A 16,850-nucleotide genomic window follows, 5' to 3' on the forward strand; every position below is an offset into this window, starting at 1 on the left:
TCAGGTATAACTTAAACTGTACCAAAAACTACAAACCAAGTGTTAAATATACACTTCACAGTCATAGATGAACAAGGGGTTGCATTAAAGATGTTACAAATGGTGTTCACAAATCTAGTCCCAATTCTTCCTACAAAGCTAAGATATATCACTGTGAAGTGGTTAAATTATTGGATTTGCATTCAAGAGGAATAAGATTCAAATTTCTGTCCAGACATCCAGATTTACATCGAGATTGTGTAAGTGAGGAGGAGTTGGTATTATTGGAACTGAAGAGGTAAGATCGCCACTTCAGAGAGGAGACTGTCTACGAGGCAGGATGTTATCAGTGGCCTGCTTAACTCCACAATGATGTACTGGATCCAATAATTTCAAAACTGAAGGTGCCAATGAGCCATAAACATGGCAACCATAATCCAATCGGGATGAAATCAGGGCACGCTAAAGAGGGAGTAGAGTAGTGTGACCCAAATCCCATGAGGTGTTGGGAAGCAGGGAGTATTTTTCGCATGTAGCTAGTCTTCAGTTGAGATATATGGGAAAACCATGTCAACTTTTTATCAGAATTGTCCCAAAAAATTGTGACTGTGCAACATGATCCAATAGCTATTAGGACAGTGCAACAATATCTAAGTACTGGGTAACCGATTAGAGTTCCGGGTCAGGATGGACAATGGTACAGTGACAGAAATGGACAAGTCGCACTCTTGCAGGAGAAAATTGGAAAACATGGGAAGAGGTCCAACTGGAGGCCCTCTGTTTGTCTCCTTGGAGCTGGTGTTCAGCCAAGGGTACAAATCAGGAGCTATACTGCATGCAAAAGCTGTCAGCATATAACATGGGCATATTGACTGGTCTGACAGAGGTCACCAGCTCATTGATAGTAGTGAAGAATAAAATAACACTCAGCACAGAGCCCTGAGAGATGCTGTTCTATTGGATTTTCAGGGAGCTGTGCAGCTTGCCAACTAAGCCGACATGATTGGGAGGGGTGGGGGGGATAAAAACTGACAAAAATCTATATGTAGCCTTGAAAGGGGCCAAGTCATGGAGGGTAATTAAAATGTGATGGCACCAAACGAAACTGTATGCAGTATGTAGGTAAAAAATGACTGCAATGAAATGTTGGCATTAGAAAAAGCACACTGCCATTTCCGACCTGAACAGATGGTCAGCTGTGGATCCTCCCTTCCAGAAACCACAATGATAGGGGGACAAAAGATTCCATAATTTAAGAACTAAGCATAAGCACTGAATTACTACCCTTTCAAGCAGTTTGAAGAGCATGTTAGTGAGTCTAACTGGTTGGTAGCTGTTGACGAATGTTGGGTTTTTGCCCAGTTTATAGACTGGAATGATGACACTACCTTTCCAATGTAAAGGAAAAACACCTTCTAGCCAAATACATTTGGAGACCCTGAGTAGATGGATTTTGCGAGCTGCTATCAGATCATTTGATCATGTAATTATGAATCAAATCAGCTCTTGGGGCCATACTGGGAGATAAGTCAAGAGCCGGAAGCAGTTCCCAGTCAATGAAAGGTTCATTATATAATTCATGGTTTGGAGGATAGGGGGATGAAATTAGCTTTTGTGTGTTCCAACAATCAAGAGGTGTTCAGCAAGAACCATTGTACTGGTAAAAATATCAGCATGAAGGAGGAGATACTGATCTTTGGCAACCCAGTAGGTTATGGAGCTTACCCCACACCTGCAATAAAGAGATATATGTTCTCAAAGAGGACACACAGTACTCCCACCATTCCTTTTCTTGCATTTATTTATGTAGTGAGCCTTCTCAAGGAGCCAATAACATTGATGAGGGCGGTCTGTGAAGAATGCCAGTTGACGCACTGCATGGCCCTTCAACAGTCCTGAATAGCTGTTGCAATGTCTTTAGTCACCCTTGTACTGGCACCTGGTGAAGGGGGCACATAGAGAAGGGAAACGTAGTTTCAGTGGTGCCATCTGATGGAGGGGAATCAAAGGTGATAGCAGGCATGTAACTGCCAGTAGGCCCTTCACAGAGCTCAACATGGCAATTAGCCCATCAGGCGGTGTCAAGGAAGTGACACGATCACCAGAAGATGATCACTGTAACAAAGATAATAATATAGCAACCATTGTAGTGAGGCCACAAGATTGGGGGAAGAAATCTCAAAACCAAAAAGATGCTGTGAGTAGCACTTAAGTGGATAGGGATATTATCATTGAGAAGAAACAGTTCAAAACCAGAAAGAAGTTGGCCGACCAGAAGGTCTCTGTAAGATGATATAGTACTCCCCCACAAATGGTCGCGTGCACTGAAATCCCCAAGTAGTAGCAGAAAGAAGGTGGGGGGGGGGGGGGCTGGATTGTCTTCAGATTACTGCAGGTAACTGTCATTAAGGCAGGTAACTGCCTCAAGATATGGAAGTGCCCTACTGGGGTTGGAAAAATGTTGGAACTGTGATCACTGGGATTGTTTGCACTGCTTCCCATGTGGCATGGACAGGAATCCACTCATGGACATCTATGTGAAGCAATGTACAGACACCTCCACTCCAGATGCTCTCTCTGTGCCAGTAAGATTCCAGAAAAATTCACAATAACCTTGAAGAGTTGGAGGATGTTCATCTGTGAATGTGTAACTTGGAGAGCAACACAGATCAAAGGCAGGACAACATTAGTTGTATCAATTCTGGTGGAAGTCACTAATATCCATCGCAATTCCACTGAATTTTCAAGTTAAGAGCACTGTGGCTAGGTGTGGATGGACCAACTTGACAGGTCACATCCCAAGATCACTGTCTGGCACCATTGGGTTGTTAAATAACACTGATCAATATATTTTCAGAGCCCAATGGCATGAAGGAAGCTGACACCTTTGGGGCCACTAGAGAAGCCTTCTCCCAAGAATTCTTCCTTTTCTTCTTAACTACTTTGGAGAGTCATGACTCTTAGGGCTAGGAGCTGTAGAGGAGTAGGCAGCCCTGGGACCCACAGTCCATGGCTCCTTCATCCATTGGCTGGCACTGATTAACTGGTCTGCAGATTTCTGGTGAGAGGTCACTGATAGATGCTGGAGGAGGATGCTACTTCTCCAGCTGGTGTGGGGAGCTGCAGACCCTCAACATCGTGCTGCAGAAATCACAAGGGGGAGGAGCTTGTCTCTCCGTGGGCCAATTAACTTGAGGGAATGAGGAGAGTAAGTATTTGACATACTGTCAATGACCTGGCCACTGTCTTTGAAATTTTCACATACAGGTTGTGAGTTTTCATGAACTGACCAACAACAATCTTGAAAAATTCGGTTGTTCATACACCACGACTGAAATATTGGCATTGAAAGCGCCACTTCAGAGATGGGAAATATGGCACCATTTTTCTGAAAGCAAAATCCCCTCAAAAATATGGGAGAATTCTGCAGTGTCAACCTCACTGTCTGGTGGACCTCGATGTACACAAGTACGAAGTGAACCCCCCTCACTTCTCTAAGTTATTACTTAAGTCCTCATCTGTCTGTAGTGTTATGCGCCATTAAAAAATTAAATCCTTCACCATGTCCTTATGAGGCAGTATGATAGCAGGTACATCACCAAGTTTATTTTACAAGAGAGGTCATATTTGGGACAGACAGGATTTTCTGTTTTAATTAAGAGAGAACTGAGTAAAGAGAGGTCTCTAAATACATTTTCAATGCTCTCCACAAATAATATCAGCTTATTACATAGAAAGGATCCTACATCAGTCTGAGTTCAAACTGGGAAATAAGAATGAGTAGGTTTCTGCAGTTTGCTTGGTTTTGCTTTCCTTCCACGGCGTGGCCAAGGGGGGGGGAAGTTTTTAGGGTTGTAATGATATGAACTGAAGAATTCAGGTTTTCCTGAAGAGAGTGGTGAAGCTTCACAGCCATCAGCTGTAACTGATCTTCTCATTGTGCCAGATGAACCTGAAAAACCCCACACAGACTTGCTACCCCATTGGGTATTGGGCAACCTTCCTCACACAGCCTGCAGTAATGTAAAGAAGTTTTGAAAAGGTGGAGATCAAACCTAGATGTGGGGACCAAACATGAGCTAACTGAGATAGATTGTTTGAAACAAAAATGTAGTAAATGGTGTTATCAATGTCCAGTGGCCAAGTTAGCTTGTCAATAGAGATTCTGTCCTAGAGACCAAATCTGAAAAGAGATACAGTTGCAGAGTAAAACTGCATCACAGGAAAGGAAGAAGTACTGCAATAGCTTGGATCCTCATGTTCGCCGTACAAGTACTCACAAAATAGTGGAGGCCTTTGCAAACACTGATTTGGGAGGACACCTCAGACCATTTCACTAAGTGTTTTAAATAGGGCAAATTCAGTTACCGAATATATCAAAGAAAGGCAATTAGTTTTACCAGAGTCTGTTGACTGAAATAGACCATACTTGTATGAATGTAATAGTGTTACTTTTATTTAGTGGGTATTAGTTTCAGGAATTAGTAATTTATAAACCATCTGCAGATCATGTTGTAATGTTGTTTCCATGGTGTCACTTAACATATCTTTGATTTTACGCCCATATAGCAGACATAATGAAACACTCTTGTGACTTCTGCACTTTTAAACCACAGAATGTGGCAATTACCTATGGAGTATGAATGATGATAAAAATAGCATCTCAGCATTAATGTACTGAAAATAGAGAACATTCTTCTTGCAGATATTTCATATGTTTCCCAAAACTAAGGAAAATTTCTTACATATATTGAGGATGCATGATGAACTGAGACAGTCAAGAGCATTATTGAGGGTCACATGAATCTGTGGAAAGGTCATACTCTCCGGAAATGTGTTAAGCCAGCAGAGCAGACTCAACAGTGGAAATCATAAAATCAACCAGTTGCCTCTTTGCATGTACTAAGAAACTAATATACCCTGCATTGTATTTGAACAAAATATATGATTTTATTTATTTATATTTTTTGTAATGCAACTGCTAGAAGACAGCATGGCAAAGCTGTTGAAAGTTAAAATGCATTATACAAAGGGGTGAACCAGAAAAATAATAATATGGCACAAGGAAATAATTATATTAAAAGGCTGATCTGCTAAACAGATGCAATTATAGCACTGTCAGATATCTTACAGAGAGAACAACTGTCATATGAAGTGAATTACTGATTGCTTGTGTAGGGAGGAAATCTACAAATTTTTTATGAAAATTTGTTTATGATTCTAGTACTATGGGTGTAACTGATACAGTGATAAAATAAAGATATAGTACACTAATACAGATGAAAAAACTTCTGTAGGTTTAAATAATTCATTACAATTGTTTATAACATACTGTGATGTCTGAATATTTCAGTACGATGTATTAGGTGAACCGTTGCTTTCGAGGTTGAAAATTATGTAGTATTTAGATGTCATGGAAATGTTGTGTATTACAAAAAAATTATGCAGTTTTCTGTAACAACACCCTTATATTTTCTTATTGATTTTACTGGAGCTAAATTCATAAGACAGATAATTTTAATAAGAGTTTGTGGACAGGACTGCAGTTAGGCAACACTTCCTACAGAGACAGACACTGGTGTTGCAGTACACAGTGGCATCTGTGCGCTGGGGGATAACGGGCACACAGTATGAAGAGAATCTGAAGTTTAATAGCCAAAATATTAGACTGTTGTTATGAAACATTAAGCATAAATAATAATGATCACTCACAATGAACAAAGGGAAAGTATAACATTCAATCACTCATGTTGTACTACAATGCAACTGCAGTAAACTTGTTTTTTGAACAACTGCCATTATATCATAACTCAATATCAAGAAACAGCTTCCAAGTGTGTACAAATACAGACTTAATATTTTTCAGTGTGCCCCCAAGAGTCTGTCGGCACTAAAATCATTTTTAGGTTGAACAATAGAACAATAAGAGCTAACTGTATGATCAGAAATGATAATTCTTTGTTCAAGTATATAATATGGTAATATCTGGGTGATTTGTTTATTTCATCATTTTTTTCACCAGTTCCAGAGAAATTTGCTGCCTCGAATAAACAATGTAATACGACATCCTAAATTACTTATTTCATAGTTAGCTATACCTGCACTCCATCAGAATGCCACCTACCTAAAACTAGTTAATTTGCACATTAATTATATTATAACTAGACTCCATCTATTTGACCATCAAGAGATCTGTTATCATTACAAAGTGATCTGTTACAGTAAAACTGAGTGACAATTACACATCTGAAGATGGTCATATTGACTGAAACCAGTTATCTTGTAACTGACATGCAACTGTGAAGACAAACTGTTGTCATTGTTGTTATGGTCTTCAGTCCAGAGACTGGTTTGATGCAGCTCTCCATGCCACTCTATCCTGTGCAAGCTTCTTCACTTCCAAGTAACTACTGCACCCTACACCCAGCTGAATCTGTTTAGTGTATCAGGGTGTATACGTGGACAAAGAAAAGGGATTTTTCCCGGATTTCCTGGTTAATAATACACTTTGTCCCAGGTGACAGTATATGTTCCCTTATCAATCCTTTAAATGGTTATGGTTTTATACACGGGCGTACAATTTCCTGGCGCTTTAGAAAACGAAACTCGGGGAAAAAGACATGTTTTGAAAAGATCTTTGATGTGCAGCAACATGTACGCTGAGTATTTTCTTATTATGGAAACATACATTGGAATTCCACCAAACACAGCATGTTACTTTCCGAATCATTGAAATCGAGATTTCGATGCAATTTTGTAAACCGTTCGTAGGTCATGTCATGTGATCTCGCCAGCCAATAACAGCAGATATTCAAGTGATGTAGTCAGCCAACAGCAACATCACTGTTAAGTAGTACGAACACACATACAGGGAAAGTTAATAGTTTAAATTAATGGACATAGTGTTGCTAGAAGAAAAGGAAAGCTTTCACATATAATATTGGTCTCAAGCTTCAAGAGAAGCTAAGCTTTTGCATATACTGTTGATCTTTTTTGCACATGTTACACTTTAACAAATGTGCCAGTAAAATTTTTAATAATGACATAAATGCCTGATCTTCAGGGTTCGAAATTCTCCTAAATGGCTCGTCATCAAAGAGTTGATTTTTAAATGAGAGTCAAACGCTCTGCGATTTAATAAATTCTGGTACATTCTTGCACGTAGTTCAACTTACGGTAAAAGGTTATTTACTTTGAAAATAACGCTTTTCAAACCACTATTAGCAATACTTTCCTGCGACCTGTTGGACATAGGTTCGTTCAGCAGTTTCCAGAGAGTGCAGATAACAGGCGACACTGTGCTTGGGTAGCTATCATGACGTCGGAATCCCGTATGTACATACGTGTAAAACATTGAAAGATCATACATTATGTCATAAAAGAAACAAGACATCAGAGGATACTGCAAGAGCATCGGAATTTCGTGAACCATATTAAAATGTGCACATTTAAAGTGCATACAGGGCACATTTGTATGTCCAGATTCCCAATGAAGTAGACTTCAACCTGATATTAAGCTTTTCAGTGTGGTTTTCAGGATGTAAATTTTCTTGAAGCACCAGTACTGTATTATATCATGTTTGGTTCTTTATTATGGCATAATGCCATATGTGCTAGAAAATGAAAACGTGCACTTGAAATGCAGCGAACAGTTGAAACTAGCCACTACTGTGGAATTAAACATTTTGTTCAAATACATTGACTGCCTCTGTGAATAAAAGGTTAACAAGAGTCGAATTTCTTTAGCAAACAGACAAAAATAACTTCACTGTTCCACAAGGCGTAATGCTTGACTGTCAGAAAGGTGGAAATAAAATAAAATCTGAAACTAATGACATATTTCAGCCTTCCGTAATTATGCAAATGTGTTTTAATTCACTTGATAGCTCCCAGCGACAGATATCCATTTTGTTTTCATTTGATGGGAGAGTAAACGAAGGGGAAACAGCAAAATCACTAAGTGTAAACACGGGTCACGTGGATACTACCCACTTTAACTCAGACTGCTCGGCGCATCAGCCTTGGATCTACATTTGCCACCCGATTCGATACTAAAAAATCGAATTTTCAAAACATGTTCATCTTGTAACACACATCTTTCCTAAAAGTCTGAAACAGAAAACATATGTATTCGAGGAAATGTAAGACATTTTATTTGGTCTTAAATATGCCAAAGCGCAGTGCCATGCCTATTCATAAAGCATTTTTCTACCGCACGTCCAAACTATATTCAAGAGTGCAAATTGAAATGTCCTGTGGTGCCTCTCCTGCTCCCAGTCAGCCGGTTTGACAGCCTGCCCCTCTTTTTAAAAAAATCTCGCAATTAATAGCGGATGGGATTATTTGTAATCTAGAAAACAAGAACTCTTCAGAAAATCTGAACTCTTTTTGCCTATTAGTTAATAACATGCTGTTTTTTGTGACATAAAATTAAACAGAGGCTACATAAAACCAATGAAGACAAGAGATAAGCAAGAAATTATGCATTACTTCAATCCTTAGCTCCTAGCATTTTTTTCTCTAAGCTTGCTACAGCTTTACATGGGGTGCTTTCTTTTCTGCGAAAGAATCTGTTACGTTATCAAAGTTCATCAAACATTTTGTTACATAAAAAATCGAAATGTCATTATCTAATACTGAAAAAGCTGTTAATACAAATAATACACTAGACTGGTGTGGATTCTCGATCCGATTACATCTGTTTTGTCACTGTCTGCTAGATAAAACAAAACAGGCCTTTCTAATATGGCAGGAATTTTGTAACACACCAAATAAACGAGACCCTTTTGGCACAAATGGCCATTTTTATAACACGACAGAATATAATCCAATAAGTACCAATAGCAAATGCCTATTAAACCCACTACAAGCAAAAGGCTTTATGTTAGGAAATAATTTCACATTTCATACGCACCAGCTTCTCAAGCATGAGATCAAAAAGTAGTATTACGAAATTTTTATATAAATTTGGAATCGCCTTATTCTTCCATAATTTGTGTGATATCCCTGTTTCTTCTCCTTCCTCGTTCTAACAAACAATCTTGTCATCACCGATTCTGTAGCTATTGCTGCCACTATCAAAATTTGTTCGCCGATTAACTTCACTAACCCTGCCAGAATCACAGGTTTAGTTATCCCGCGATTATTTTCTGGTTAGGCGTTATTACGTGTTCGAACAACACGTTTTCCGCATTACTTCCAGAATAGAACTGAAGCGGCTGCTAGCCAGGGAGTGTACTACTGTCCCTACTAATGTAGCGATCTGGCCAAAAATTTTCTGTCAAAATTTCATTTTCTTGGATACACCGAGAAGATAATACGTAACCTTTCTCACCCGTTATTCCTGTCAGTCATTTATTTCCATTCTGGTAGTCTGAATCTATGGATTTTGCTAGTAATTATAACATGCTGATTATTCGCAAACCCAATCAACCACATAATCAGACAGCGATTGGCATTCATCCGTTCGGCTTTACTCCCTCAGCTCGTATAGCCCCGTCCCCTTTTGTGTGCGGAAAGTTTATTTCTAGGATTCTCCTGACAGATATACCACGTACACTATGCATACATTCAAAAGTCAACTTATGATTCTTTCTGAAATTGACTTAAAAATGTTCAAAAACCAACAGGGAAGCGTTTCAAAATCATATGAATAATCGATAGACAACCATGCGTGGGATGCTAGGTGCTTTGTGAAACAAGTTATTTTTCCACTCAAGAATATGAATTTGGCACTCCCTTTTCCCAGTAACATCTAGGTGCTTGCTGTGACTGCTTGCACAGCCAACAGCCACATTCCTGTTGCCAGAATCGGGAGAATCTACTACTCAAATGTGACAACTGCACATGCGCATGCGCATGAGCCCGCGAGTAACTGCTAAAACAAATCGAATGTAAACAGTTGCGACTTCACGCTCATTTGAGGCAACTTGTTGTTATGATGCACTGCATAGTCTTCCTAAAGCTTTGACACATTTCCTTTGCTATTTAAGTTATTTTCGTTTTTTCTCTCGTTTATGTTTTATTGTTTAAATATTTTTCTGCACAGTAATATCCTTTGTTAGAGTATCGGTTCTTACCAGTCAGAACTACAGAAATTTAACTGAAAACTAAAACAATGAAAAGTTCCCGGAATTCTAAAAATATCCCGTGTTTTTCCCGGTTCTCTCCCGGATGAAAAAATTCCCGGGTTTTTCCCGGATCTCCCGGTTGTCCCAGGTCGTATACACCCTGTGTATTCATCTCTTGGTCTCCCTCTATAAGTTTTACCCTCCACACTGCCCTCCAATAATAAATTGGTGATTCCCTGATGCCTCAGAACATGTACTACCAACTGATCCCTTCTTCTAGTCAAGTTGTGCCAAACAAATTCCTCTACTCCCCAACTCTACTCAGTACCTCCTCATTAGTCACGTGATCTGGCCATCTAATCTTCAGCATTCTTCTGTCACACTACATTTTGAAAGCTTCTGTTCTCTTCTTGTCTAAACTATTTATCGCCGATGTTTCACTTCCATTCATGGCTACACTCCATATAAATACTTTCAGAAAAGACTTCCTGACACTTAAATCTATACTCGATGTTAACAAATTCCTCTTCTTCAGAAACACTTTCCTTCGATTCCCAGTCTACATTTTATGTATTCCTTTTTGCCTGCTTCATTTACTGCATTTATATATTTTCTCCTTTCATCAATTAAATTCAGTATCTCTTCTTTTACCCAAGGATTTTTTTTACCTATTTCATCCTCTGCTGCCTCCATTATTTCATCTCTCAAAGCAACCCATTCTTCTTCTACTGTATTTCTTTTCCCCATTATCGTCAATTGTTCCCTAGTGCTCTCTTTGAAACTCTCTACAACCACTGGTTCTTTCAGTTTATCCAGGTCCCATCTCCTTAAATTCCTTCCTTTTTGCAGTTTCTTCAGTTTTAATTTACAGTTCATAACCAACAGATTGTGGTCAGAGTCCACATCTGCCCCTGGAAATGTCTTACAATTTAAAACCTGGTACCTAAATCTTTGTCTTACCATTATATAATCTACCTGAAACCTTCCAGCACCTCCAGGCCTCTTCCACATATATAACCTCATTCCATGATTCTTGAACCAAGTGTTAGCTATGATTAAGTTATGCTCTGTGCAAAGTTCTATCAGGCAGCATCCTCTTTCATTCCTTATCTCCATTCCTTATTCACCTACTAATTTTCCTTCTCTTCCTTTTCCTACTATCAAATTCCAGTCCTGCATGACTATTCAATTTTCATCTCCCTTCAATATCTGAATAATTTCTTTTATCTCATCAAACATTTCTTCAATCTCTTTGTCATCTGCAGAGCTAGTTGGCATATAAACTTGTACTACTGTGGTAGGCGTGGGCTTCATGTCTATCTTTGCTTCAATAATGCATTCACTATGTTGAACGTAGTAGCTTACCTATGCTCATTTTTTTTTAAATTCGTTATTAAACCTACTCCTGCATTACCCATATTTGAATTCGTATTTATAACCCTGTATTCCCCTGATCAAAAGTCTTCTTCCTCCTGCCACTGAACTTCACTAATCCCCACTACATCTAGCTTTAACCTATCCATATCCCTTTTTAAATTTTCTAACCTATCTGCCTGATTAAGGGCTCTGACATTCCACATTCCGATCCATAGAACACCAGTTTCCTTTCTCCTGATAACGACGTCCTCCTGAGCAGTCCTCACCTGGAGATCTGATTGGGGGGGGGGGGGGGGGCTATTTTACCTCCAGAATATTTTGCCCAAGAGGATGCCATCATCATTTAACCATACAGTAAAGCTGCATGCCCTCGGGAAAAATTACGGCTGCATTTTCCCATTGCTTTCAGCCATTTGCAGTACCAGCACAGCAAGGCCATTTTGGTTGATGTTACAAGGCCAGATCAGTCTATCATCCAAACTGTTGCCCCTGCAACTACTGAAAAGGCTGTTGCCCCTCTTCAGGAACCACACGTCTGTCTGGCCTCTCAACAGATACCCCTCCATTGTGGTTGCACCTGTGGTACAGCTATCTATCGTTGAGGCACACAAGCCTCCCCACCAACAGCAAGGTCCATGGTTCATGGGAGGAGGGACTAACTGTTACAGGACACAAAAAGGTATATGACCACTCTGGACAATGTGTGTTCCTTAATTAAGTCACCTACTTCCACCTTATACTTTGTTCACTTCATCCATCTACAGGGACAGGAAAAGAAGAAAGTAATCATCAAAATCACCGAGTCCTGTTTAACGCACATTTTAGCATTGCACACAGCACCCCGTGATGTGTCAGTCACATACAAATTACAACAGTTTAAGCATGGCCTACAGGTATGTGGTGGTGTCAAATTTATAACAGCATGGATGGAGTTAGAAACTATAACTGGTTGCTCTCAAACTTCAGCCTATTATTCTCCCACTGACACATGGTCTTTTTGGTCTAGTTAGTGTATGCAGATAGAGCACTAGTTTGGACAGGGCAGGAAACCAGCCATCTTATTTTCAGAGAACCCATTGTGACATTTGTCACTGCGTGGAAGAAATTAGCACAAAGTTGCAAATTACGTTTTCTACTCAATTTCTAGGCTGTCCAATCTTTAAGACTGCAGCTTTGACTCCGGTTTATTGGATCCTCGTAACACAGATTTAGTGTTGTAGATATAATGAATCACTCCACTTGGCAGGTATGTTTCTTGGATGGCATTAAAGCAATTGTATAATGTATGAAATTTTACAGCACAATGACATATCTATTATAGCACCCTCACATCATTTACAACTGTGCATTTGCAATACACATCTGAAGATTAACAATTTGAGAAATAGATGGGGCAATAAACTGCCCCCTTGCCCCCCCCCACTCTAACACACAAAGACACAAACACTGAGAAAATTTAGTGTAAAGTGCATATTTGTTGATGTGGTTTAATGTCTCTGGCACAAATATTACCTGTAAGGCAAGTCTGGTGATACCATGTGGCAAATACATGAGGTGCTACTCAAAATGTCTGAGGATTTCATTGTACCGGTAAAACTAGTAGCAGTATGATGTTCCACTGCTAGATGTCTCGAGATACGCATCCAAGCTACTGTGGCACAAAGTTGTGTCATCTTTGGCGCACACTATCATGAGTTGTAATGGTGCAAGTCAGGTTTGTGAAATTGATAATGTGAATGACCAACACATTTGCATCAAATTCTATTTGAAGGTGAAGAGAGCTGCAGCTGAAACCCACCACATGCTGCCAGAGGCATTTGGTGAAAGTGCACTGAGTCATGCAAGAACTTCTGAGTGGTTCAAGCTCTTCAAGGAAGGCCAAAAATCTGTGGAAGATGACAATCAATCTGGTTGAACATAAGTGTGCGACATGATTCACAAAGACTGAAGACAGACAACTAATGATGTTTGTAAGAACTTGGGCTGTTGTACAGTACATGTCGATGAATTCTAGCAGATGAACTGAACACGAGATGAATAGCAGTGAAGTTTGTCCCTTGCCTTCCCAGCATCGACCAATGACACTTCAGCTTCAGACGTGCGCTGAGCTAGAGCAAAGAGTTCAAGAGTGTCAAAAATTCTTATCTACAGTAATAACAAGTGATGACTCTTTTGGTTATGACCCTGAAATGAAGCAGCAATCATTACAATGGAAATCATTGTCTTCTCTAGGGCCAAAAAAAAGCTCGACAAGTTCGCTGCAGCACAAAGTCAATGCTGATAATTTTGTTCCACATTCGGGGAATAGTGCATATGGTGTTTGTCACATATGGTCAGACTGTCAGCAAGTAGTTTTACTGCGTGGTTTTGGTGTGACTGAGGGAAAATGTTCTGAGCAAATGCCCAAAGTTGTGAAAGAAGGAAGACTGGTTGGTGCACCATGACAAGGCACCTGTGCACACCTCACTTATTGTGAAGGAATTCACGGGCGAAAACAGGATGGCAACAGTCTTCCACCCTCCCTACTCACAAAACCCAGCTCTGTGCGACTTTCACCTGTTCCCAAGGATGAAAATCGTTTTGTAAGTGTGACGTTTTGACTCAAATGAAGACAACAAGGGGAATTGTAATGGGTCCTGAACACCCTTCACCCTGCAGATTTCCAGGAGTGCTTCCAAAAATGGGAAAAACACTGGGATCGTACATGCCCCAAGTGACTACTCTGAAGGAGACAGAGAACATTATGACGTAAGTATAATTTTATGATTTTTACAGTGAAATTCTCAAATATTTTGGGTATCACCTCATGAGCTAAATTATAAATATGTCTCATCATAGTCAGTGTACAGTATAAATGGACACCACTAAAACTGTTTTGCTTAGTAATAGACTAAATGGCAGTGTAACAAGTAAATGCAGTTTCAGGAAACTAAGTCACCAATATGTGTCCTAATGAGCACCCCACAAATATTTAATTTCTTCCTATAAAATTCAAGACAAACTTGATATCATAAAATTCTACTTTTCTGTCAGTACTTGCAAAACAGTAACACACAGAAGTTGCTCACCAACTGGTGGTCCAATAGTTAAGGTGACAGTATAACCAGAATCCTTTATCAGATTTACAATGTCTCCATGATGCATATTCATTATATCAATATGATTCACAGCCAGAATACGATCACCAACGTGTAGTTGTCCACACCTCTCTGCTGGACTGCCTTCAATGATTCGACCTTTAAAGCAAACACACTTCTGTAAATACAACTCTTTTGCCACATTTTACAAGACAGTTACAAAATAACAGTAAGCATAATAATAGAACAAACTTGACAAAAATTTATAAAGGTGCCAGAAAATGATGGAATTTTAGCAGCTGGGTGCATATCACTAGCAACTATCTTCTGCAGTCACAATCTGGGTGTTATAAATATGGTCTAAACTTGAAAATGCGGAATTGCATATGTGATTCCTGTCAGGAATTATCATTCATTTCATATAATGTGAGCAATTTATTTAATGTTAAGTTTTTGTTAGCAATGTAAGTAATTGAAATGTGCCAAGCCATGTCCCGAAAGCTCACAGATTCAAACTGTTAATGCAGTCACAAACAAAAATATGAAGAAAAAAATTTAGAGAGGCTCAACACTATTTAGAGGATTTTGATTTCGACATCAAACACCTTTTTCTTGCTGCAAGAGTAATATTTAATTTTCAGATGTGGTTTTTTCATGTTAAAGACATCTTTACTTTTCTGTAATAACAGACATTTTTGTTTTTACCCATGTTGCTTCTAGATTTGAAACAGTCATCCGATAATTTTTACATCAATAAAAACAAAATGTTAGGTTGGTGACAAACCTGTAAACAAACGAGACAAGTTAAGAAAAGGTCCATTCAGAAGAAATTGTAATGGTTCTTGGGTTACCAGTCGTAAGTAATGCCAGATCATCAGCAAAAGTTTCACATCATTTAATGCATGCAAAACAAAGGTGACAAACAAGAAATAGGAAAATGTTGACGCAAACATGTAAATATTTTTTTTTATCCGAAGTGAAAATGCATCTGTTAACTTATGAACACATGAGAGAAAATACTGATACTCTCATGTCAATCCAAAAGTAACTGTAAGAAAGATTTTCTATACATAAAAATTATTGAATGAACTGTTTTAAATGTAAAAGCAACATGTGTAAACAAAACTGTATACTATACTAGAAAAATCCATTGAAAATGGCCTTAATATAAAAGGCAGAACATGTCTGATAGTTATACAGGGTGATTCTTATTAACATTTAAAGATCCCCAAAGTGACATAGATGAAACTGAGACAAGTAATTTAATACAAGACACATGGGGGTGAAAATATTGAAAAATACTCCAAAAGTGGACGAGAAATGCTGAATACATGACGTCATCAAGCGACATACCTTGCCACAAGTGCAGCGATTAGGCTTGGACATGAAGGGATGATTCAGCGAAGCAATACTTGCATTCGAGCAAATGGTGCAAATTTTGAACACTTTTGCAATTGTGTTCTGTTGTAAACACAGAAGTACCAAAATTATTGCCCTTACTGTAATCAAGGAAAAACTGTTATTATTTTATGTGTCTTTTCTTTTGTCCCTTCTTTTTTTGTTTATAGACATTACTTTTGTAAAGAAAACATAGGTCATTTACTGGTAATGATGCAATTAGGAAGCTTACACTCATTTACTTGTGATGCAATATGGTAGGTTTTTGCAATAAACCAGTGAAGACTGTGAGACAAGTGAATAAAATAATAAATCTTACCTCAATGTAAACACACAACTATCTAACTGAATGGAAAAAAATACTGCCTGTCAGACACAAAACTCAAACCCTGAGCCCCATCCGCTGAAGTTGTGCATGTGGGGCTGGAGCCACAAAGGCATTAATACTTGACTAGTGTCGAGATGATAAGGTGCGACATACCAATGGATCCAAAACTTGCTGGTGCACTGAGGTACATTATCTGGTGACATCACATGTTTGATATTTCTCATCAATTTTTGTGGTATTTCCCAACATCTGTGGCCTCATGTGTCTTATATTGTCTCAGTGTCATCTATGTTACTTTAAAGGTTTGTAAATGTTAATAGGAATTACGCTGTATATTACTGATACAGCAAGAAAAGACATGTAATTTATAAAACCGATATTTATACGATTGCTGCAGAAAATGGCCACACTGACAAACTTACCATATAAGGAATATATGGTCGGTTGATCACTTACTAATAAGCTGAGGTCGTCATATGACTTATACTACATTTCCCTTTGGAAATCAGTTTGCTGCCTTCTAGTCACAAAATGACACTCGGTTAAAATACGGCATCTAGATATTACAAGCAATTTACATTGGCGGGTTCTGAACCCACACCCTATCCGCAGATGTGAGAT

The 16,850-nt window shown here is 38.8% G+C and overlaps 1 protein-coding gene across 4 annotated transcripts in view; it reads right to left on the minus strand.

The window, feature by feature from the left end:
- LOC126297547 (membrane-associated guanylate kinase, WW and PDZ domain-containing protein 1) overlaps positions 1-16,850 on the minus strand; it is a 376,107-nt gene that overhangs the window by 37,226 nt on the left and 322,031 nt on the right. For all 4 annotated transcript variants that reach the window (XM_049988468.1, XM_049988470.1, XM_049988469.1 and 1 more), the window contains one exon: positions 14,495-14,662. In XM_049988468.1, the coding sequence (XP_049844425.1) occupies positions 14,495-14,662 (168 nt within the window). The remainder of the gene's footprint in view (positions 1-14,494; positions 14,663-16,850) is intronic.

This window comes from Schistocerca gregaria, chromosome X (genome assembly GCF_023897955.1).
Source record: "Schistocerca gregaria isolate iqSchGreg1 chromosome X, iqSchGreg1.2, whole genome shotgun sequence".
Taxonomy (NCBI): domain Eukaryota; kingdom Metazoa; phylum Arthropoda; class Insecta; order Orthoptera; family Acrididae; genus Schistocerca; species Schistocerca gregaria.